At 43.6% G+C, this 25,166-nt stretch overlaps 1 protein-coding gene across 1 annotated transcript; it reads right to left on the minus strand.

Moving 5' to 3' along the window:
* Positions 1 to 12,641: 12,641 nt before the first annotated feature.
* LOC129825138 (cell surface glycoprotein 1-like) lies at positions 12,642 to 25,166 on the minus strand. The gene is made up of 32 exons (XM_055884965.1): positions 25,110 to 25,166; positions 24,845 to 24,897; positions 24,687 to 24,726; positions 22,982 to 23,124; positions 22,811 to 22,880; positions 22,540 to 22,691; positions 22,395 to 22,458; positions 21,925 to 21,998; positions 21,666 to 21,732; positions 20,991 to 21,133; positions 20,820 to 20,889; positions 20,549 to 20,700; positions 20,404 to 20,467; positions 20,135 to 20,208; positions 19,876 to 19,942; positions 19,201 to 19,343; positions 19,030 to 19,099; positions 18,759 to 18,910; positions 18,614 to 18,677; positions 18,345 to 18,418; positions 18,086 to 18,152; positions 17,683 to 17,880; positions 17,380 to 17,582; positions 17,112 to 17,178; positions 16,944 to 16,981; positions 16,693 to 16,708; positions 16,226 to 16,423; positions 15,923 to 16,125; positions 15,655 to 15,721; positions 15,487 to 15,524; positions 14,353 to 14,412; positions 12,642 to 14,226 (listed from the first exon to the last, which is right to left on the minus strand). Exons 2-32 carry the CDS (start codon positions 24,854 to 24,856, stop codon positions 14,095 to 14,097), a joined length of 2,982 nt encoding a protein of 993 aa, XP_055740940.1. The 5' UTR covers positions 24,857 to 24,897; positions 25,110 to 25,166; the 3' UTR covers positions 12,642 to 14,094.

Below are 25,166 nucleotides of genomic sequence, written 5' to 3' on the forward strand. Positions count from 1 at the left end.
AAAATATAATGTTCATACTACTATTGCAGTGAATGTAGAATATAACAAAGATAAAGTAAACTACCATTGGCTGTACAGTTTGCCTCTTCATTTATAGTCTGAAAAAATAAGTGATAAAAAAAATAGGAACATTTCTATGACTTCCTCTGATACATTATCTACAGAGTGACACAGTACTGACTTAAAACACTTCAAATGGTGATACCTCAGGGCGTATATCAAGCTTCTTCAAAATGTCATTGACTGCTGCTTCATTGCGTGGACACTTCAGTATAGTCCTTTGCTCTCATGGAAGAGACAGTCCACTGTGAGTATTACATCACCTCTGGTCACTAGTCTGCTACTGTCAGGTACAGTGTAGTCTGGATCGAAGGTGTGATCCAGCACTACCAGGATGACAGGTTTACCAGCTGTCAAGAGAGAAACAAAATACATGTCAATATCAACGATAGAACTGGATGAGTACAGTGACAATTGCTAAATATAATGTGACAAGCATAAATTACTGTTGCAGAGGAATCACATTTTAAAAAAAATATAGTGCTGAACTTAAAGGAGCAATCTGCAGTTGCTACATCCATTGGATTTCTAAATAAATTATATACAGTGCCTTCGAAAGAATATTCAGAGCCCTTGACTTTTTCCACATTTTGTTACGTTACAGCCTTATTGTAAAATGTATTAAATACTTTTTGTCCCTCAGCAATCTACACACAATACCCCATAATGACAAAAGTGAATACCCCATAATGACAAAAGCAAAAACAGGTTATTAGACATTTTTGTAAATGTACTAAAAATAGAAAACAGAAATACCTTATTTACATAATTATTCAGACCCTTTGCTATGAGACTCAGGATTTAGCTCAGATGCATCCTGTTTCCATTAATCATCCTTGAGATGTTTCTACAACTTGATTGGAGTCTACCATGGATAAATTCAATTGATTGGACATGATTTGGAAAGGCACACACTTGTCTATGTAAGGTCCCACAGTTGACCATGCATGTCAGCGCAAAACCAAGCCATGAGGTCGAAGGAATTGTCCGTAGAGCTCCAAGACAGGATTGTGTCGAGGCACAGATTTGGGGAAGGGAACCAAAACATGTCTGCAGCATTGAAGGTCCCCAAGAACACAGTGGCCTCCATCATTCTTACATTGAAGAAGTTTGGAACCACCAAGACTCTGTAAGGACTGCTGTTGTATTTCTGTAAGGCCTTATGTATGAGAGTCACTGCATTATGTGGTGGCAGTCTTTCTTTGTGAACAGTTCCTAAGATCTGTGATTCGTCATGTAAGTTGAGAGGGGTGCATCTTGGCTATAAAAGATCTTTGTACTTTTCTGTTGGTACTCTCAACGTTTCATTAGAAATAGTGAATTGTTGAAGGTCAAATGCTATTGCAAAGCTTCTTATTATTAAAGATGTAGTTTAAGTATAACTCTGACTGGTGTGTAGTTTGTAACTCTCCTCATTTGGTAAAGCAGAAATATGCCACCACATTTGGCGACGGGGATGGGAAGTGAATCTTCACTCGGTGACCGCTCCTGAAGATCTGGGCAAATCGTGCACGAGGGATCTCTCAAACTTGGGATCTCAGGGAAACCACACGAAGCAGATGGACCCACCTTTGATCTGAGAGGCGGCGAGCCGAGTGGATACCACATCTCAAACGTATTTTTTTTTATAGAAAGAGGTGAGCGAACCACACTTGAAGCCGAGTTTTTAGATAAGCCTCTGTTACGTAGGCTCTGAGTGTGTATTCCGTTGTGAGGAGGGCACCTTGGAGGCGTAAGCAGGGCCGAGTCAGAGGAGAGTAATCTGAGAGTTTGCGGACTCAAAGAAACTCTGCTACTGGTCGGTTGCGGACGACCTAGAGCCGTCCTGACACTGAATTGATCACAGTGGAGATTGGTGCGGTCTGTGGGGGTGAGGGGCCAGGGTGACTGTGCGTTCTGTATGAAACACGGTACTTGGTGAAGCCCTATTGGAAGAAGGACCTCGTTCTGAAAGTGTCTGTGTGACTGTCTAAGTGACCCTCAGAGGTTGTGAATTCCAATTATTTAAAATGTGCTAGCCAGGTATGCCCTGGGTTACTCTATGTGAGTATTTTGTTTTGGGACCACTATGTAATATTTTGATTACATTATTGTAACGCTCGTCGTTAGGAGAAAGAGAGGAGGACCAAATCGCAGCGTGGTATGCATCCATATTTATTTGAATACTCTTCAATACGAACAAAACAATAAACAGAACGAAACCAACAACGCTACAATCCTGAACTAGTGAACATATAAAAAACATTGAACGCACGAACAGGAACAATCACCCACAAACAAACAGTGAAAACAGCTTACCTTAATATGGTTCCCAATGAGAGACAACGTAAAACACCTGCCTCTGATTGAGAACCATATCAGGCCAATAAGACACACCTAAACCAATGAAACACAAAACATAGAATATACCCACCCAGCTCACGTCCTGACCAACTAAACAAAGGAAATAAGGTCAGGAACGTGACAGTACCCCCCCCCCCCCCCCCCCCCCCCCAAGGTGCGGACTCCGGCTGCAAAACCTGAACCTATAGGGGAGGGTCTGGGTGGGCATCTGTCCATGGTAGCGGCTCTGGCACTGGACGTGGCCCCCAGCCCACCATAGTTAATCCCCGCTTCCGTGGCCTCCTCCTAATGACGACCCACCAAAATAACCCCACTGTACTGATGGGCGCCTCTGGACAGAGGGGCAGCTCCGGACTGAGGGGCAGCTCCGGACTGAGGGGCAGCTCCGGACTAAAGAGCAATTCCGGCATAGCCGGCGTGACAGGCAGCTCTGGCAGCTCCTGGCTGACTGACGACTCTGGCAGGTCCTGGCTGAATGACGGCTCTGGCAGGTCCTAGCTGAATGACTGCTCTGGCAGGTCCTGGCTGGCTGGCGGCTCTGGCAGGTCCTGGCTGACTGATGGCTCTGGCAGGTCCTGGCTGACTGACGGCTCTGGCAGGTCCTGGCTGACTGACGGCTCTGGCAGGTCCTGGCTGACTGACGGCTCTGGCAGGTCCTGGCTGACTGACGGCTCTGGCAGGTCCTGGCTGGCTGACGGCTCTGGCAGGTCCTGGCTGGCTGACGGCTCTGGCAGGTCCTGGTTGACTGACGGCTCTGGCAGCTCCTGTCTGGCGGGTGGCTTTGAAGGCTCAGGACAGATGGGCGGCTTTGAAGGCTCAAGACAGACGGGCAGCTCAGATGGCGCTGGGAAGACGGGCAGCTCAGACGGCGCTGGGTAGACGGACATCTCAGACGGCGCTGGGCAGACGGGCAGCGCAGGCGACGCTGGGTAGACAGGCAACGCAGGTGGCGCTGGGCAGACGGACAGCTCTGACGGCGCTGCGCAGACGGGCAGTGCAGGCGACGCTGGGCAGACGGGCAGCGCAGGCGACGCTGGGCAGACAGGCAGCGCAGGTGGCGCTGGGCAGACAGCAGACTCTGGCCTCTGGAGATGCACAGGAGGCTTGGTGCGTGGTGCCGGAACTGGTGGTACCGGGCTGGAGACACGCACCACAGGGCGAGTGCGTGGAGGAGGAACAGGGCTCTGGAGACGCACAGGAAGCCTGGTGCATGGTGTTGGCACTGGTGGTACTGGGCTGGGGCGAGGAGGTGGCGCCGGATATACCGGACCGTGAAGGCGTACAGGAGTTCTTAAGCACCGAGCCTGCCCAACCTTACCTGGTTGAATGCTCCCCGTAGCCAGGACAGTGCGGCGAGGTGGAATAGCCCGCACTGGGTTGTACTGGCGAACCGGGGACACCATGCGTAAGGCTGGTGCCATGTACACCGGCCCAAGGAGACACAATGGAGACCAGATACGTTGAGCCGGCTTCATGGCACCTGGCTCGATGCCCACTCTAGCCCGGCCGATACGTGGAGCTGGAATGTACTGCACCGGGCTAAGCACACGTACAGGAGACACCGTGCACTTTTCCGCATAACACGGTGTCTGCCCATACTCTCGCTCTCCACGGTAAGCACGAGGAGTTGGCGCAGGTCTCCTACCTGACTTCGCCACACTCCCCTTTAGCCCCCCCCCCCCCCCCCCCCCCAATACATTTTTGTGGCTGACTCTGGCTTCCAGCCTCGCTTCCGTGCTGCCTCCTCATACCACCGCCTCTCGGCTTTAGCTGCCTCCAGCTCTTCGCGAGGGCGGCGATACTCTCCAGCTTGAACCCAGGGTCCCTTACCGTCCAGTTCGTCTTCCCAAGTCCATTCCTCCTGACATCGCTGCTCCTGCCGCTTACCACGCTGCTTGGTCCGAGTTTGGTGGGTGATTCTGTAGCGATCGTCGTAATGTGGAAGAGAGGAGGACCAAATCGCAGCGTGGTATGTATCCATATTTATTTTAATACTCTTCAATACGAACAAAACAATAAACAGAACGAAACCAACGACGCTACAATCCTGAACTAGTGAACATATAAAAAACAATGAACGCACGAACAGGAACATTCACCCACAAACAAACAGTGAAAACAGCCTACCTTAATATGGTTCCCAATCAGAGACAACGTAAAACACCTGCCTCTGATTAAGAACCATATCAGGCCAATAGGACACACCTAAACCAATGAAACACAAAACATAGAATATACCCACCCAGCTCACGTCCTGACCAACTAAACAAAGACTAAACAAAGGAAATAAGGTCAGGAACGTGACAATTATGGGTTTCCCTGTACATATAGACAGGGTGTGAAATCCTGTGTGGGGAATCTTTGTAGGAGCATTCTGTGTGAGCGCGGTAGGTTGACTCTGTGTGGGTAACCTTTTAATTATGTTCTGATGTTCTGTGTGGACATCTGACCAGTTCTGTGTGAACATCTGATCAATCCTGTGTGGGTGATTCTTAAAGTTCTGTGTGAGTACCTAAGAATTTCTTACGTTTTATATGGATTCTGTGAATATATGAAAACATGATCAATTGTATGTGTGTATAATCGATTACTAGTGATAACAATGAAAGTAATGCTGAGAATATAATTAGATACAACTTAAACCACCCATTCGTAGACGTACGTATAATAATTTGATAATAATAATTTGATAAAGAAGAGGTTCTAATCTCGTTCCTGGTACTACATAGTACAAAAACACCAACTCATCCAATGGCATATATCAAGTATCAACTCTAGATACTCTCATCTCAAGTAAGCCCCCTCTTGACTCCACTCCTGGACAAGCTCACTGAGGGGAGTGAGCCTCTAGGTCATACACTGTCCCAGGATAAGTGTAAGATCAGAGAGGACATACAATGTTTCCAGACACTGCCATACACCTCCCCCCAATGGGAAAAGGAGGGAGTGACTGGCGCACAGACATTGTGGAGACAAGTAATTGGTTTCCCATTAATCATGCCATCCCTTCACATGGTTTAAGAATAGGTAAAGACACATTCACATATGAAGACAATGTTCCATTCTGTTCTCTTCCCTTTCTGATATTCTGCATAGCACCAGAGACATGTGAAAGACAAGCCTGACCTCTCCCTTCTTTGGGCCCCAAGTGACTGAGCCCCAGCTGAGGGAAAAGTGCAACTGCCAACATCCAAAAAGATACATTCTAATGACAAGTATCTCACATAAGCATATTATGCAAATAAAACGTCTTAATTATCTATGTTACCCAACTAATTCTGATTAATCCACCACAATTATAATTTGTTTTACACTGCAGAAGTCCCACAGAGTCATGGAAGAGAACATTAACTTTCTCCACTACGTTTTTGTAGTGAGATGCAGATCTCTGGCTTGTGACAAAGCAGTTATCAAAAGTATGGTGCATCACCACTAGAATGGCATCTCTGTTACCTGTTGAGAGACAAAATGATAGGCCTCCCGGGTGGCGCAGTGGTCTAGGGCACTGCATCGCAGTGCTAACTGCGCCACCAGAGTCTCTGGGTTCGCGCCCAGGCTCTGTCGCAGCCGGCCGCGAACGGGAGGTCCGTGGGGCGACGCACAATTGGCATAGCGTCGTCCGGGGTAGGGAGGGTTTGGCCGGTAGGGATATCCTTGTCTCATCGCGCTCCAGCGACTCCTGTGGCGGGCCGGGCGCAGTGCGCGCCAACCAAGGGGGCCAGGTACACGATGTTTCCTCCGACACATTGGTGCGGCTGGCTTCTGGGTTGGAGGCGCGCTGTGTTAAGAAGCAGTACGGCTGGTTGGGTTGTGCTTCGGAGGACGCATGGCTTTCGACCTTCGTCTCTCCCGAGCCCGTACGGGAGTTGTAGCGATGAGACAAGGTAGTAATTACTAGCGATTGGATACCACGAAAATTGGGGAGAAAATGGGATAAAAAATTTAAAAAATCAAAAAATTAAAAAAAGAGAGACAAAATGATGCCAAAACCCAAAACCCTTTTCTAGATTAAAGGTGGACAACATGGACCAATACAGATGTTACAGGACAGAAGACCATTATGACTTGGCAGTCCTCTACACTGGTCTCCTTTCGTTTAAGTCCCAGATCCTCCACTTGTTTCATGAGTGCAAGGTGAGCGTTCAGGGTTTTTCCACACACTTGTGAATAGACTTGAACTTCTTGAAACAAAACAGAACTAAATTACAACACTACATACAGTATATCCCCAAGATGTTGCATACAAAAGCAAAGTGGTGGATTTCCATTGCAGACATTTCACGCTAGAAAGCTCATCACACATCAGCTATCAGAGCGGAGAGGTAAGGAGTGATTTATGCCAATTAGATTGACTGACAGGAAATGCATGAACAAATTGCTCACATGTAGAACCAGAGAGTAGTGGGTTTAAGTCCGACTAAACAACTTCAAAGACTAGCTTGTGCTTAACCCCCTTAATGACACAGTCTGTGTGATTTCAGTCCACTGATCAAATTAATGTTAGCTCTCCTTAGTACAGCTTCAGTTGTGTGTTGCTTGTCTGTAATGGGGTATTTGGTGATATTCTCTTTCACTCTCCTACTCATTACATGTTGCACCTGTATCAAACTGGCATTATTGTCTTTTATTATTCTGTTTTAGCTGCACAAACCATTTCTGGCCCTGAGAGTGAGCTGTAATGATGCAGACCAGTTCCTCTCTGTCAGAGCATCCCTCTCTCTATATATATACAGTTTTTCTCAATTGCTAAAACACAATCTCTTAAACCTTGCTCCATTTCCTGAAAACATTCAACAGAAAACCTCATCTTCAAGCACTATTTACATAACCTCTGACTCCTCTCGCAAAATGAAACATTCGCCTCAAGACAGTTTTACCTGTGTTGAAAATCAAACACTGCTCTCAAATCATAAACAAAGTGATCAAAATGATATACACTCTCAAGCAGTCAGTAAACAATACACTGAAAAATAGAAAACACATTGTTCAAAACATACAATTCTCAGGGAGAAGTACATTTTTAATCTAAATTGTTTTTTCCATCATTGTCTTTTGATGAACGAAAACATGTTCTATCATAGTAGCTCAAAATTGATCAGAAATTACTACTCTGCTTTGCTCTTTGCAATTTTGTTTTTTGTTCTTCCTCCTCCTTGTACCCCTATTTTTACAGTACTGTACCCTGCATCTCACAAACTTGTCCGTTGTCTCTGTGATACTGTAATTCAAAAATCAAAGGAGTAAACATGTGATCAATGTGCTTCTTCTTGTCTTTGGGCTGGGTCGGGCCAGAGCACTTCTTCTTGTCTTTGGGCTGGGTCAGGCCAGAGCACTTCTTCTTGTCTTTGGGCTGGGTCAGGCCAGAGCACTTCTTCTTGTCTTTGGGCTGGGTCAGGCCAGAGCACTTCTTCTTGTCTTTGGGCTGGGTCGGGCCAGAGCACTTCTTCTTGTCTTTGGGCTGGGTCAGGCCAGAGCACTTCTTCTTGTCTTTGGGCTGGGTCGGGCCAGAGCACTTCTTCTTGTCTTTGGGCTGGGTCAGGCCAGAGCACTTCTTCTTGTCTTTGGGCTGGGTCGGGCCAGAGCACTTCTTCTTGTCTTTGGGCTGGGTCGGGCCAGAGCACTTCTTCTTGTCTTTGGGCTGGGTCGGGCCAGAGCACTTCTTCTTGTCTTTGGGCTGGGTCGGGCCAGAGCACTTCTTCTTGTCTTTGGGCTGGGTCAGGCCAGAGCACTTCTTCTTGTCTTTGGGCTGGGTCAGGCCAGAGCACTTCTTCTTGTCTTTGGGCTGGGTCAGGCCAGAGCACTTCTTCTTGTCTTTGGGCTGGGTCAGGCCAGAGCACTTCTTCTTGTCTTTGGGCTGGGTCAGGCCAGAGCACTTCTTCTTGTCTTTGGGCTGGGTCAGGCCAGAGCACTTCTTCTTGTCTTTGGGCTGGGTCAGGCCAGAGCACTTCTTCTTGTCTTTGGGCTGGGTCAGGCCAGAGCACTTCTTCTTGTCTTTGGGCTGGGTCAGGCCAGAGCACTTCTTCTTGTCTTTGGGCTGGGTCAGGCCAGAGCACTTCTTCTTGTCTTTGGGCTGGGTCAGGCCAGAACACTTCTTCTTGTCTTTGGGCTGGGTCAGGCCAGAGCACTTCTTCTTGTCTTTGGGCTGGGTCAGGCCAGAGCACTTCTTCTTGTCTTTGGGCTGGGTCAGGCCAGAGCACTTCTTCTTGTCTTTGGGCTGGGTCAGGCCAGAGCACTTCTTCTTGTCTTTGGGCTGGGTCAGGCCAGAGCACTTCTTCTTGTCTTTGGGCTGGGTCAGGCCAGAGCACTTCTTCTTGTCTTTGGGCTGGGTCAGGCCAGAGCACTTCTTCTTGTCTTTGGGCTGGGTCAGGCCAGAGCACTTCTTCTTGTCTTTGGGCTGGGTCAGGCCAGAACACTTCTTCTTGTCTTTGGGCTGGGTCAGGCCAGAGCACTTCTTCTTGTCTTTGGGCTGGGTCAGGCCAGAGCACTTCTTCTTGTCTTTGGGCTGGGTCAGGCCAGAGCACTTCTTCTTGTCTTTGGGCTGGGTCAGGCCAGAGCACTTCTTCTTGTCTTTGGGCTGGGTCAGGCCAGAGCACTTCTTCTTGTCTTTGGGCTGGGTCAGGCCAGAGCACTTCTTCTTGTCTTTGGGCTGGGTCAGGCCAGAGCACTTCTTCTTGTCTTTGGGCTGGGTCAGGCCAGAGCACTTCTTCTTGTCTTTGGGCTGGGTCAGGCCAGAGCACTTCTTCTTGTCTTTGGGCTGGGTCAGGCCAGAGCACTTCTTCTTGTCTTTGGGCTGGGTCAGGCCAGAGCACTTCTTCTTGTCTTTGGGCTGGGTCAGGCCAGAACACTTCTTCTTGTCTTTGGGCTGGGTCAGGCCAGAGCACTTCTTCTTGTCTTTGGGCTGGGTCAGGCCAGAGCACTTCTTCTTGTCTTTGGGCTGGGTCAGGCCAGAACACTTCTTCTTGTCTTTGGGCTGGGTCAGGCCAGAGCACTTCTTCTTGTCTTTGGGCTGGGTCAGGCCAGAGCACTTCTTCTTGTCTTTGGGCTGGGTCAGGCCAGAGCACTTCTTCTTGTCTTTGGGCTGGGTCAGGCCAGAACACTTCTTCTTGTCTTTGGGCTGGGTCAGGCCAGAGCACTTCTTCTTGTCTTTGGGCTGGGTCAGGCCAGAACACTTCTTCTTGTCTTTGGGCTGGGTCAGGCCAGAGCACTTCTTCTTGTCTTTGGGCTGGGTCAGGCCAGAGCACTTCTTCTTGTCTTTGGGCTGGGTCAGGCCAGAACACTTCTTCTTGTCTTTGGGCTGGGTCAGGCCAGAACACTTCTTCTTGTCTTTGGGCTGGGTCAGGCCAGAACACTTCTTCTTGTCTTTGGGCTGGGTCAGGCCAGAGCACTTCTTCTTGTCCTTGGGCTGGGTCAGGCCAGAGCACTTCTTCTTGTCTTTGGGCTGGGTCAGGCCAGAGCACTTCTTCTTGTCTTTGGGCTGGGTCAGGCCAGAGCACTTCTTCTTGTCTTTGGGCTGGGTCAGGCCAGAGCACTTCTTCTTGTCTTTGGGCTGGGTCAGGCCAGAACACTTCTTCTTGTCTTTGGGCTGGGTCAGGCCAGAGCACTTCTTCTTGTCTTTGGGCTGGGTCAGGCCAGAGCACTTCTTCTTGTCTTTGGGCTGGGTCAGGCCAGAGCACTTCGTCGACATCACAAGCAATATTGTCCCTCCTGAGGCAACGGGGGAAGAAGCCTCATGTGTGCCGTATCCAGCCCTGACATGATTCCTCACCTATATCACCACAGGCTAAATCCATGGCTTGCAGCAGATTTACTCTGGTGTAGGGTTGTCTATCATACACTTGCCATCTCCAAGAGGAGAAAAACTCCTCAATCGGATTCAGGAAAGGCGAGTATGGAGGGAGGTACAAGTTCATAAACTGCCCATTGATGTTAAACCATTCCCTTACCTGAGCAGCTCGGTGGAAACTGACATTGTCCCACACTATCACATAGGTGGGAATGGGATTCTCATTTAGCTCTTGACCCTGCAGCTCTTGAACCTGCTGCTCAAATAAAATATCTCTTAGATTGCCAATAAATCTTAGAAGGTGCTGGGTGTTATATGGCCCGAGTGCAACATGGTGATGTAGAACACCATGGTTGCTGATAGCAGCACAGATTGTGACATTGCCACCTCGTTGACCAGGGACTTCAACAATGGCCCACTGTCCAATCATGTTTCGGCCTCTCCTTCTCCTCTTTGTTAGATTGAAGCCTGTTTCATCGACAACGATGAACTCATGGGGTCTGTCCAAGGATTCCAAGTCAAATATTGTCTATGTAGAAATACAATTTACTGTATGTAGGATTTAAGTCGTACAGAGACAGTGCTATACTGTAGAGTACAATTAGGCTTCTGATTCACATACATTGTATGTACTGAAGAGTAATGTCATTCACATAGTATGTGTTAGTACTGTAGACAATCTGGATTACAGTAAATGTTTCTGAATGTACACTTACTTACACATACTGAGCTCGCAGTTCTTTCACCCTTGGTGAGTTGCGCTCAAAAGGTACTCTGTATACTTGTTTCAGTCGCATCCTGTTACGATGGAGGACACGGTCAATTGTGGAAATGCTCACACTGTCGATTCCCTGGAAGTGTGTGTTGTGTTGTATCACTCGTTCCTGGATTTCTCTGAGTCGTATTGCATTATCTTGAAGGACCATGCCAACTATAACGGCCTCTTGCTCCCGAGTGAATATAGCTGTCCTTCCACCTACATGTGGCAGCCTTGCAATTCTACAAAAAGTAGTTGTGCAGTTACAAAACATATTCATGCAGTACAATACATACAGTGATTAACTTTACAAATGTCTATTGAAACCGCTGCATATAGTGTAGTACAGTAAATTTGCAATTACAAAAATACAGTAGTATACTGTACCTGTTCTCTGAATGTCCTTACTATGGTGGACACAGAAAATCGTCTCAAATTGGGTTGCACTCTAAGTCCTGCTTCCCTCATTGTCAGTCCATGGACAAGAACATGGTCTATAACTGTCGCTCGAATTTCATCAGATATTTCCACTCTTTGTCTTCCTCTTCGTCCTCCTCTTCCTCTGTCTTGCCCTCCTCCTCCTCGTCGCCCACCTCGCATACGCACTCGTCCTCGTCCTCTCACATTGTTTCTTCTATCCATTCTCAGACTTTCTCCTTCCCACCTTCAACAACCTGTTTGCTCTCTGAACTGGCTGATATTGGTTGTGTCGCATCATTTGAAACAGGTTAAATATATTTTGAGTGGTTGTGTTCAATCAATGACATATGTTCTCTATTTGTATTTGATTGTTGCCACTTGTGTTTACCAGTATGGATGACATGTGCATTAGAGTGCAGAATGTGTTTTGAGAATGAGAATGTGTTTAGAGTTTTGCTGAAAAGTCTAAGTGAGATCTGCAAATTGTGTTTTACCATGTGAAATGGTTTAAGGCACAGGTGTCAAACTCATTCCACGGAGGGCCGAGTGTCTGCGGGTTTTCGCTCCACCCTTGTACTTGATTGATGAATTAACATCACTAATTAGTTAGGAACTCCCCACACCTGGTTGTCTAGGGCTTTATTGAAAGGAAAAACCAAAAACCTGCAGACACTAGGCCCTCCGTGGAATGAGTTTGACACCCCTGGTTTAAGGTATTGACAACAGACTGCATAATTAGCTAAATGAATCCAGGCAACTGAGAACTTTGTTCAGCCAATGGGTTTTAGTGTTTTAGCAATTGAGAAAAACGGTAATATCCTCCACAACATGCACTTTCTTTACCCTGTCTGATTGGTCCCCTGTCTGATACACCTTTACAAAATGCATATCAAGCCTAGACAGACCATGGTGCAGATCTAGCGCCCATGCACTATCGGCTGCCCAAAATAGAAAAATATGCACAAATTAAGATGACCAATTCGTAGTCTATTTACCGCATAATACTGTCATGACGTTAACCATCACAAATAATAAACAAACTAGTCACAATCAGGTTTGGACGAGAGGTTCGTCAAATACCAGATCAAAAGTAATATCATCTTAATTTATGTAAACACTTACGTGTCGGGAATTTTCACTCTTGAACCGTCCTCCTGATTTCTAGTAATCAGAAAGTGAAAGTGGCAGTAGGCTATCACAGCCTGTTGATTGGTTGGGGATAACATTCAACTCATAATCAGGACCGTCTCTATGGCTCTGACAAAATAAATAGTCTCCTTTATCTATTCATTTTTATTGGTTTCTTGCACAAAAGGTCATTATTGTCACAACAATACACCATTTTCTGACAAAGTAAAGGTCAAATACCATTACACAATGTTAATATTGATTGTTTTTTTTGTTTTTTTTTATACCGGTAAGTGGCTCATATATTAGGCATAGTAATGTTTAAGGCATGTCTTCAGGCATGTACAGTACATTATTTAAGTGATAAAGCCCGAGGGGGTGTGGTCTGTGGCCAATATACCACAGCTGATACTGCCTTCATAACCAAGTGGGAGGTGGGAATTTACCAGTGGATGCATTTAGAAACGGCGATTGGCTAATGGCCAACAAGCTGTGTAAACGATCAACTAAAAGTACAGCTATCATGCTTGTAAACAAATTATAGTTAAAGAAACATGTTACTATATAATTTTTATGAATTGTTTTGTTGTTGCATTTAACTGTTGAAAATGCTGTTATAGAGGTAATTTTCTTAATAGGCGATGTCAAAGGTCAGCATGTGGGAGAAGTGGGAGATCAGGTTGATGGACGAGTTTCCCACTAGTAATGACCAGTTGGAGAGCCGTTCAGGTGTATTTTTCCCAGTCGTATGTGGTAAATTCCAACTTGGTCACGAACACAGCATGAGGGCTGTTTTTATGCACAGAGCAAAGTGGAGTGCCTGGATACAGCCCTTAGCCGTGGTATATTGACCATATACCGCAAACACTCAAGGTGCTTTATTGCCATTATAAACTGGTTACCAACATAATTAGAACAGTAAACAAGTCATACCCGTGGTATATTGTCTGAGATACCAAAACTTTCAACCAATCAGCATCCAGGACCCAGACTACCAGGTTTATAGGCAGCTCTCACGTGCTAGTCGGAACTAAGAAACTTGGACATTTTCAACTTGCTAACTGGATGTACACGTGCCGCATTCAACCAGTTAGCAAAACAGACATTTCCGAGTTCCGACCAGCACGTGAACGCGGCACAAATGTCTCATATACGACAGCTTTTAGCTAATCTTCATCCAGGAGCCAAACTACCCCGTTTATACTGTTGAATATATTGTTTTGTTTTATCACAGGTATAAGCATTTCAGTCATTATCAATATATAAATCATATTTTTAAGCACACATTTCTTGTTCTTATTTGATGTTGTAGCCTAGGCCTACACATAAAGTAAATGGCTTGGAAAGAGCATATACCACTACATGTTATAGTAGGATAATTTCAGATGATTGAGATGCATGTGTCTATTCCCCCTAAAACAAATCTCAGATAATGTAATATTCATCAGAAAATGTACTTCCTGCAATTGATTTCAGTCATAGACATTGGATGCATTACAAGAGGACCACACAATGTATGTGGTGCTCAGTGAAACATGTAAAGTATCAGAATCAATCAGTATTTATGCAATACTGTTCATACGCTTCTTTATTTTATACCTTTTCAATTGTATGATGGGTCCCCTGCCCTCTTATCTTGGATAAGGGGAGTGTTCCCATCCTCTGTAGGACATACTCTGGAGGGGAGAACACAGTAGCAGTAATTGTTGAGGAAAATACCACAACAGCTTGTCTCCTGAGAAGAGAATAACATACTGCATCTAAACTTCATTTGGAAAGAATTCAATATCTGTTTAGAGTAACACAAATATTTGATTTCTAGTTTATAACATGAAAAATATTATTTTATAATTATACATACACTTGAGGGTAGAAAACAGCAACAGTGGTTGTTGAGGAAAATGCCACAACAGCTTGTCTCCTGAGAAGAGAATAACATACTGCATCTCAACTTCATTTGGAAAGAATTCAACATCTGTTTAGTGCAACAAAAATTACTTGAAAAATATAATGTTCATATTACTAATAAACATACAAGTGTAGAGTGAATGTAGAATATAACAAAGGTAAAGTAAACTACTATTGGCTGTACAGTTTGCCTCTCCTGAGCCCTATTGGCTCCTGCTTCATTTTTAGTCTGAAAATATATACACTGCTCAAAAAAATAAAGGGAACACTTAAACAACACAATGTGCGCCCTTGTGGCCTGCTGGAGGTCATTTTGCAGGGCGCTGGCAGTGCACCTCCTTGCACAAAGGCGGAGGTAGCGGTCCTGTTGCTGGGTTGTTGCCTTCCTACGGCCTCCTCCACGTCTCCTGATGTACTGGCCTGTCTCCTGGTAGCGCCTCCATGCTCTGGACACTACGCTGACAGACACAGCAAACCTTTTTGCCACAGCTCGCATTAATGTGCCATTCTGGATGAACTGCACTACCTGAGCCACTTGTGTGGGTTGTAGACTCCGTCTCATGCTACCACTAGAGTGAGAGCACCGCCAGCATTCAAAAGTGACCAAAACATCAGCCAGGAAGCATAGGAACTGAGAAGTGGTCTGTGATCACCACCTGCAGAATCACTCCTTTTTTGGGGGTGTCTTGCTAATTGCCTATAATTTCCACCTTTTGTCTATTCCATTTGCACAACAGCATGTGAAATTTATTGTCAATCAGTGTTGCTTCCTAAGTGGACAGTTTGATTTCACTTGGAGTTACATTGTGTTGTTTAAGTGTTCCCTTTATTTTTTTGAGCAGTGTATATATTAGTTTCTCTGGTGCATTATCTACAAAGTGATAGAGTACTGAATTAAAACACTTAAAATTGAGATTTTAAGCAGGCTTACTTGTCTAGAAAGGAGAGGTTGTTACTCATTCATCCAAAACAATGAATAATTTATTATAATTTATTAAAATACTAGTTTTAAACTATTACTATTATTAAAGACAATAGCACATTTAACAAGAAATGGAATGGACATAGCTGTAAACTTTATGCCAACCTGTTTAGGTTGGCTGGTAATCACAGAGTTCTTGGGACCTGGAGGACGTTTGTCAGCATCGTTAACAGCATATAAAAACAATAGAAAAAAACAGCAGTAAGTGAGCACTGAATGAAAATGCATAGAGTAAATAAAGTGTCAAAATGAATCCCCATATGCTGACTGTACCTTCAGGTGGATTTGAAACAGCAGGGGGGATCTCTCCGGTCTTCTCTGGAGCAGCAGGCTTACTTGTCTAGAAAGGAGAGGTTGTAACTCATTCATCCAAAACAATTAATCATTTATTATAATTTACTAAAATACTCGTTTTAAATTATTACTATTATTAAAGACAATAGCACATTTAACAAGGAAATGTTTTTGGTGTCAAATCTCTGCTTTTGAATGTGCATTGTATTTAATAATAAGTTGTTTGCTGACAAGAATAAGAAACTACCTTTGGCTGCATTTCTGGCCTGGCCAGAATCTTTCTAATTGCTTCTTCATTGCGAGGACACTTCGGTAGTCCGTTGCTCTCATGGAAGAGATAGTCCACTGTGAGTATTACATCACCTCTGGTCACTAGTCTGCTACTGTTAGGTACAGTGTAGTCTGGATCAAAGGTGTGATGCAGCACTACCAGGATGACAGGTTTACCAGCTGTCAAGAGAGATGGGATAACTGTAACAATAATCACGTAAACATACCTGATTAATGAATCATTAACGTTTTGACAATGTTCTTCATGGATATTGGTTACCTGGAATCTGCTGCAGTGCTGCTTCAACATCAGTCCCAGCACGAGAGACGATGGGACAGAAAGCCAGGATGACATTACTCTCCTCTAGTGACATCACCTCAGTTAAGTGTCTTTTGGCAGCGAGACGATTAATTAATTCCTTATGAGACCCCAGAGTATTCCCAGTCACAACAGTGAAGAATTTGTCCAACGTCGACCCTATAGAGATACAGGAAATGTCTGAGTCAAACTAGAGAGGAATGTCAGATCTTTAAGCCCTGCTCACTCTGATCAACCCACAAGTATTCACTTCAGTGGATGAACCCTCAGCCTATTCCATGATAACCACGTTTAACATGGTTTCATGGATATTGATTACCTTGAAGGGAACACCCTGCTTGACAGTAGATAACCGTTTCAAAAGGCCCTATGACACATATTTATTGTGCAACATATTATATTAATGTTACATTTCTAACAGTACTTACGTTTTGCATAGTCCTGCTGCAACAGAAAGAAAAGTTTAGTTTCCTTTTAAAAAATAATAGAAAAGACCCTGTGTTAATTGTTGGGGGGGAATATTAATTTCAAAAGTCCAACATAATTGCCATAAGCAGACTGTTATGTGTCATTCAATGTGATTTCTAATGTCTATGAGTTATGAGGTAACTCTATTAGTTATTAGACATCAACAGAATGCCTAGAAGAAAATGGACATAGCTGTAACCTTTATGCCAACCTGTTTAGGTTGGCTGGTAATCACAGAGTTCTTGGGACCTGGAGGACGTTTGTCAGCATCGTTAACAGCATATAAAAACAATAGAAAAAAACAGCAGTAAGTGAGCACTGAATGAAAATGCATAGAGTAAATAAAGTGTCAAAATGAATCCCCATATGCTGACTGTACCTTCAGGTGGATTTGAAGCAGCAGGGGGGATCTCTCCGGTCTTCTCTGGAGCAGCAGGCTTACTTGTCTAGAAAGGAGAGGTTGTAACTCATTCATCCAAAACAATTAATCATTTATTATAATTTACTAAAATACTCGTTTTAAATTATTACCATTATTAAAGACAATTGCACATTTAACAAGGAAATGTTTTTGGTGTCAAATCTCTGCTTTTGAATGTGCATTGTATTTAATAATAAGTTGTTTGCTGACAAGAATAAGAAACTACCTTTGGCTGCATTTCTGGCCTGGCCAGAATCTTTCTAATTGCTTCTTCATTGCGAGGACACTTCGGTAGTCCGTTGCTCTCATGGAAGAGATAGTCCACTGTGAGTATTACATCACCTCTGGTCACTAGTCTGCTACTGTCAGGTACAGTGTAGTCTGGATCAAAGGTATGATGCAGCACTACCAGGATGACAGGTTTACCAGCTGTCAAGAGAGATGGGATAACTGTAACAATAATCACGTAAACATACCTGATTAATGAATCATTAACGTTTTGACAATGTTCTTCATGGATATTGGTTACCTGGAATCTGCTGCAGTGCTGCTTCAACATCAGTCCCAGCACGAGAGACGATGGGACAGAAAGCCAGGATGACATTACTCTCCTCTAGTGACATCACCTCAGTTAAGTGTCTTTTGGCAGCGAGACGATGAATTAATTCCTTATGAGACCCCAGAGTATTCCCAGTCACAACAGTGAAGAATTTGTCCATCGTCGACCCTATAGAGATACAGGAAATGTCTGAGTCAAACTAGAGAGGAATGTCAGATCTTTAAGCCCTGCTCACTCTGATCAACCCACAAGTTTTATATAGCAAAAACCAGCAGTGAGTGAGCACTGAAGGACAAGGAAACACAGCATTTAGCAGGGATTGGATGACAATGAATAGCCTAAATAAAGTGTCCCTATTAATTCCTTTAGATACCTGCAGGTGTTTGCTGTGCAGCTGGGCGGGACTGGTTGGTCATCTCTGGAGCAGTAGTCCTATTTTTCTAGAAAGGAGATGTTGAGACTTTATTGGTTCAGAACATTCTACATGTTTTCCTATGTCAAAGTCTAATGTGAAGGCACATTGTCAAATACTTTATTACCTATGGAAAATCTGTTAATGATATAAATCCAATAGCAAACATCTAAAGCACCTCTTAGAAAATGTTAATCATTAGCTGTAGCAGGTAACCTACCTCTTTAGTTTTGCTTTCATGTTCAACATTCTTGGGGGCTGGGGGATAGTTTCTATCTGCCTCGTTAGTCGCATCTAAAAACAATAGTTAGTAATCCGGAGTCTGTGGACCACTTGGTTTGCAAGAGAAAAAGTTACAATACATCATCTGGAATGTATCATTAATTGAAGTGACCATTGAACAGCAGGAAATCTTACTGGTTGTAGCTTTAATGACAATGCAGAGCCTAAATAAAGTGTGTAAATGTATCCTCTACATGGTCACTGTACCTTCAAGTGTTGCAGCAGCTGGGGAGGGCTGACTAGTCTCTTCTGGAATAGTGGGCTTACTTGTCTAGAAAAAAGGTGATTTACTGGTTCGTAACATTCTTTAGAGAACTTTGATATGTTCTCATTCAGTATAGTTGATACCAACCTCTGTAGTTTTGCTTTGACGTTTTAAATCCATGGGGACTGGAGATTTGTTTTTGTCTTCTCTTGTACTATCTTGAACTCCAGTGTCTATATCTGCATGAAGCTGGTTTGGATCGTCACCTGTTGAGTCTCTGGCCTCCTTGATGACAGCATCTAACAAACAAATATCCCCATGTCTCCATCAGTGCATGATCTGATGGCAGTTTGAGTACTGATGAATCTCAGGAGGATTGGGCCCTTACAGTAAACAAGTCTCAACTCATAATGCTTACCTTCAGTTGCTTTAACAGCAGCTGGAGAGGGCTGGTTGGTTGGTTCTGGAGTAGTACTAGGCCTTTTTGCCTGAAAAAGAGAGGTTGATAATTTTGGTCATTCAAAGACAAATTCACAATAGGTTTGACATTAAGAACATCTCATATGTTATCTGTTGCACTTATTCATACCTCTTCTTTTTTGCTTTTTAGTTCAACATCCTTAGCCCCTGCTGGGGGAAGTTCATTTCTGTCTTCTCTTGCACTGTCCTGAATTTCAAGGTCTACATTTGCATGAGGTTGGCTTGGATCTTCGGCATTGTTGATGATAGCATCTAACAAAAACAAATATCCCAATACTTCATAATAAGGCAATGTGAAGGGAACACTGCTGCTACCTCAAAACTCAAACCAGGGTACATGTATTGAGGAGCAAACTGAAGTCATGAGGAAAATCAGTAACTCTTGGAGGACGGTGGAAATTAATAAAGGTGCTTCTTTATTGTTAAAATGCAAAACCAATGCATTTCACCATCTACCACAAGGGTTTTAAATTTACAGGCAGAATAATGGAGGGGTCTTTGGGGTTATGTTAATGAATTCCTTATGAGACCCCAGAGTATTCCCAGACACAACAGTGAAGAATTTGTCCATCGTCGACCCTATAGAGATACAGGAAATGTCTGAGTCAAACTAGAGAGGAATGTCAGATCTTTAAGCCCTGCTCACTCTGATCAACCCACAAGTTTTATATAGCAAAAACCAGCAGTGAGTGAGCACTGAAGGACAAGGAAACGCAGCATTTAGCAGGGATTGGATGACAATGAATAGCCTAAATAAAGTGTCCCTATTAATTCCTTTAGATACCTGCAGGTGTTTGTTGTGCAGCTGGGCGGGGCTGGTTGGTCATCTCTGGAGCAGTAGTCCTATTTTTCTAGAAAGGAGATGTTGAGACTTTATTGGTTCAGAACATTCTACATGTTTTCCTATGTCAAAGTCTAATGTGAAGGCACATTGTCAAATACTTTATTACCTATGGAAAATCTGTTAATGATATAACTCCAATAGCAAACATCTAAAGCACCTCTTAGAAAATGTTAATCATTAGCTGTAGCAGGTAACCTACCTCTTTAGTTTTGCTTTCATGTTCAACATTCTTGGGGGCTGGGGGATAGTTTCTATCTGCCTCGTTAGTCGCATCTAAAAACAATAGTTAGTAATCCGGAGTCTGTGGACCACTTGGTTTGCAAGAGAAAAAGTTACAACACATCATCTGGAATGTATCTTTAATTGAAGTGACCATTGAACAGCAGGAAATCTTACTGGTTGTAGCTTTAATGACAATGCAGAGCCTAAATAAAGTGTGTAAATGTATCCTCTACATGGTCACTGTACCTTCAAGTGTTGCAGCAGCTGGGGAGGGCTGACTAGTCTCTTCTGGAATAGTGGGCTTACTTGTCTAGAAAAAAGGTGATTTACTGGTTCGTAACATTCTTTAGAGAACTTTGATATGTTCTCATTCAGTATAGTTGATACCAACCTCTGTAGTTTTGCTTTGACTTTTTAAATCCATGGGGACTGGAGATTTGTTTTTGTCTTCTCTTGTACTATCTTGAACTCCAGTGTCTATATCTGCATGAAGCTGGTTTGGATCGTCACCTGTTGAGTCTCTGGCCTCCTTGATGACAGCATCTAACAAACAAATATCCCTATGTCTCCATCAGTGCATGATCTGATGGCAGTTTGAATACTGATGAATCTCAGGAAGATTGGGCCCTTACAGTAAACAAGTCTCAACTCCTAATGCTTACCTTCAGTTGCTTTAACAGCAGCTGGAGAGGGCTGGTTGGTTGGTTCTGAAGTAGTACAAGGCCTTTTTGCCTGAAGAAGAGCGGTTGATATTTTTGGTCATTCAAAGACAAATTCACAATAGGTTTGACATTAAGAACATCTCATATGTTATCTGTTGCACTTATTCATACCTCTTCTTTTTTGCTTTTTAGTTCAACATCCTTAGCCCCTGCTGGGGGAAGTTCATTTCTGTCTTCTCTTGCACTGTCCTGAATTTCAAGGTCTACATTTGCATGAGGTTGGCTTGGATCTTCGGCATTGTTGATGATAGCATCTAACAAAAACAAATATTCCAATACTTCATAATAAGGCAATGTGAAGGGAACACTGCTGCTACCTCAAAACTCAAACCAAGGTACATGTATTGAGGAGCAAACTGAAGTCATGAGGAAAATCAGTAACTCTTGGAGGACGGTGGAAATTAATAAAGGTGCTTCTTTATTGTTAAAATGCAAAACCAATGCATTTCACCATCTACCACATGGGTTTTAAATTTACAGGCAGAATAATGGAGGGGTCTTTGGGGTTATGTTAATGAATTCCTTATGAGACCCCAGAGTATTCCCAGACACAACAGTGAAGAATTTGTCCATCGTCGACCCTATAGAGATACAGGAAATGTCTGAGTCAAACTAGAGAGGAATGTCAGATCTTTAAGCCCTGCTCACTCTGATCAACCCACAAGTTTTATATAGCAAAAACCAGCAGTGAGTGAGCACTGAAGGACAAGGAAACGCAGCATTTAGCAGGGATTGGATGACAATGAATAGCCTAAATAAAGTGTCCCTATTAATTCCTTTAGATACCTGCAGGTGTTTGTTGTGCAGCTGGGCGGGGCTGGTTGGTCATCTCTGGAGCAGTAGTCCTATTTTTCTAGAAAGGAGATGTTGAGACTTTATTGGTTCAGAACATTCTACATGTTTTCCTATGTCAAAGTCTAATGTGAAGGCACATTGTCAAATACTTTATTACCTATGGAAAATCTGTTAATGATATAACTCCAATAGCAAACATCTAAAGCACCTCTTAGAAAATGTTAATCATTAGCTGTAGCAGGTAACCTACCTCTTTAGTTTTGCTTTCATGTTCAACATTCTTGGGGGCTGGGGGATAGTTTCTATCTGCCTCGTTAGTCGCATCTAAAAACAATAGTTAGTAATCCGGAGTCTGTGGACCACTTGGTTTGCAAGAGAAAAAGTTACAACACATCATCTGGAATGTATCTTTAATTGAAGTGACCATTGAACAGCAGGAAATCTTACTGGTTGTAGCTTTAATGACAATGCAGAGCCTAAATAAAGTGTGTAAATGTATCCTCTACATCAGGGGTGTCAAACTCATTCCACGGAGGGCCTAGTGTCTGCAGGTTTTTAGTTTTTCCTTTCAATAAAGCCCTAGACAACCAGGTGTGGGGAGTTCCTAACTAATTAGTGATGTTAATTCATCAATCAAGTACAAGGGAGGAGCGAAAACCCGCAGACACTCGGCCCTCCGTGGAATGAGTTTGACACCTGTGCTCTACATGGTCACTGTACCTTCAAGTGTTGCAGCAGCTGGGGAGGGCTGACTAGTCTCTTCTGGAATAGTGGGCTTACTTGTCTAGAAAAAAGGTGATTTACTGGTTCGTAACATTCTTTAGAGAACTTTGATATGTTCTCATTCAGTATAGTTGATACCAACCTCTGTAGTTTTGCTTTGACTTTTTAAATCCATGGGGACTGGAGATTTGTTTTTGTCTTCTCTTGTACTATCTTGAACTCCAGTGTCTATATCTGCATGAAGCTGGTTTGGATCGTCACCTGTTGAGTCTCTGGCCTCCTTGATGACAGCATCTAACAAACAAATATCCCTATGTCTCCATCAGTGCATGATCTGATGGCAGTTTGAATACTGATGAATCTCAGGAAGATTGGGCCCTTACAGTAAACAAGTCTCAACTCCTAATGCTTACCTTCAGTTGCTTTAACAGCAGCTGGAGAGGGCTGGTTGGTTGGTTCTGAAGTAGTACAAGGCCTTTTTGCCTGAAGAAGAGCGGTTGATATTTTTGGTCATTCAAAGACAAATTCACAATAGGTTTGACATTAAGAACATCTCATATGTTATCTGTTGCACTTATTCATACCTCTTCTTTTTTGCTTTTTAGTTCAACATCCTTAGCCCCTGCTGGGGGAAGTTCATTTCTGTCTTCTCTTGCACTGTCCTGAATTTCAAGGTCTACATTTGCATGAGGTTGGCTTGGATCTTCGGCATTGTTGATGATAGCATCTAACAAAAACAAATATTCCAATACTTCATAATAAGGCAATGTGAAGGGAACACTGCTGCTACCTCAAAACTCAAACCAAGGTACATGTATTGAGGAGCAAACTGAAGTCATGAGGAAAATCAGTAACTCTTGGAGGAGGGTGGAAATTAATAAAGGTGCTTCTTTATTGTTAAAAGGCAAAACCAATGCATTTCACCATCTACCACAAGGGTTTTAAATTTACAGGCAGAATAATGGAGGGGTCTTTGGGGTTATGTTTGGACGTTGTAGGAGCACGTCAGAGAAGGAAGACAGAGAACACGCTTGTTTGACATTGAAAAGTTTAGCGGTAGCTTTTGATAAAGAATAACATGAAGACGAAGCAGCTGCGTTAAAAGTGGGATGCACTGTTGAGCGCTACATCCCGAGGGGTTCGTCCTGATTGTGAGATTGTGACAGCAAATTAAATGACGTCCCTTGAGAAAGCAAGAACAAGATATATGTCAGGAGAAGTGCAGTATTATCATAACGAGACGTACACCTGGAATACGGAGGAGGAATGGAGGGAAGGAAGATGGTGAGGTCTAATATGGTGAGGCAGAGGAGGTCTAACAGGCTGACTACACTGCTTGTGTCGCATGTGCGAGCCTTGCAAAATACATTCGATTTCTATATTATTAAATTATTGCACCCACACTGCTCACGCGCACCAACGAGCGTCTGCGTTGCCAACGGCTAAAATTGAAGTCAGTTCTATTTCTGACACAGATCGCGCTGCAAGTCCTTCCTCTCCCATCTCCTCATTGGTTTATAGAAGCAGGTACCCACGTGCCATCTCCTCATTGGTTATACCCACGTGGGTGACTGAAATACGAACGAGGGCGGTGGCGTTAATGCACCTAATTTATGAAAGTTGCCAATCGCAATATTAAGTCAAGAGAAGAAAAAGCCTAGAAGGAGGAGAGATGACTAGAAACGATTCGGTTGACCGCTTTATGTGTGGATTAATTGTCGGAGTAGAGGGCCTTGTGCATTTCAGGTAAAATAACAACTCAATGTTTATATCCCAGGACAAATTAGCTAGCAACAGCAAGCTAGCTAAATAGGACAAATTAGCTAGCAAGTGCACGCTAGCTAGCTAAATTGCCATAAAGGTTTAACGCTTTTTGACCTGTCCCCAAATTAATGTAATTGGTTCAGAGTTTGTTTTGATTATTTTAACCTGCATGTCCAGATTGTGTCTGGTGTGGGGGTACAAATGGCGCATGCAGGCGCACGTCAGGTTTGGTCAGCATGTAATGGTAAGTCTGCCACTGCTGCCACGTTAATTCTCCTAACCTGCTACTTTAGTCATTATAACCTGCTATCTAAACAAACCACAAGTGCCAACAAACCATCAGTATCACCACATTGGCCACCCATTTTTAAATGGCATATAAAATCCATCTGTAAATTCCTGTGGAAGGCTATGTGCTGAAACACTTTTATCAACATCCACTATCCTCCAAGTGTTTCTGGATTTCCTCTTTGCATTAATAAGGTAAGATTGTGAAGGTGTCACATGCATAGTCCTTTAGCTTACCTTGGGGTGCATCTACATCTGCAGGTGGCAGATAGTTTACCTCGGAAAGAGAAATACATTGGTCTACTTTAAGTGCTGGTTCGAAACATTATTCAAAGTTAACATTTATCTTGTTATTATTAATGATATACTGTATACATTTTTTGTCCTATTCTTACCTTGTTGCTCATTTTCAATTTTAGTTGACGCTGCAGAGCCTCACAAAGATCATCTGATGTTCAATGTAATACGAAAGCAGATGCGTGAGAACACAAGCAAGACACTCAATTTACAGTTTGTCCTATACAGTGTGCACTACCACAGAACATCAAGGTGCATACTGCACTTCTAAATGCTGCCAATGTCAATGAGCCCACCAAGATAGACAAACCAATAACAATTTAGCATTGCATTCATGAAAAGAGATTCAATGATAGAACGAACCTGCTTCTGCACCGTGTCTGTCGCAGCATCTACTTTCACTCTTGAAATATTCTCTGA

Source organism: Salvelinus fontinalis, chromosome 27, assembly GCF_029448725.1.
Source record: "Salvelinus fontinalis isolate EN_2023a chromosome 27, ASM2944872v1, whole genome shotgun sequence".
NCBI classification, from domain to species: Eukaryota; Metazoa; Chordata; class Actinopteri; order Salmoniformes; family Salmonidae; genus Salvelinus; species Salvelinus fontinalis.

Coding starts and splice junctions, on each gene's coding strand:
- LOC129825138 (XM_055884965.1), bottom strand. Junction 22,692..22,810: donor TGCTGTTAAAGCAACTGAAG/GTAAGCATTAGG, acceptor TTTGTTTGTTAG/ATGCTGTCATCAAGGAGGCC. Junction 19,100..19,200: donor TAAAAAGCAAAAAAGAAGAG/GTATGAATAAGT, acceptor TCTCTTTTTCAG/GCAAAAAGGCCTAGTACTAC.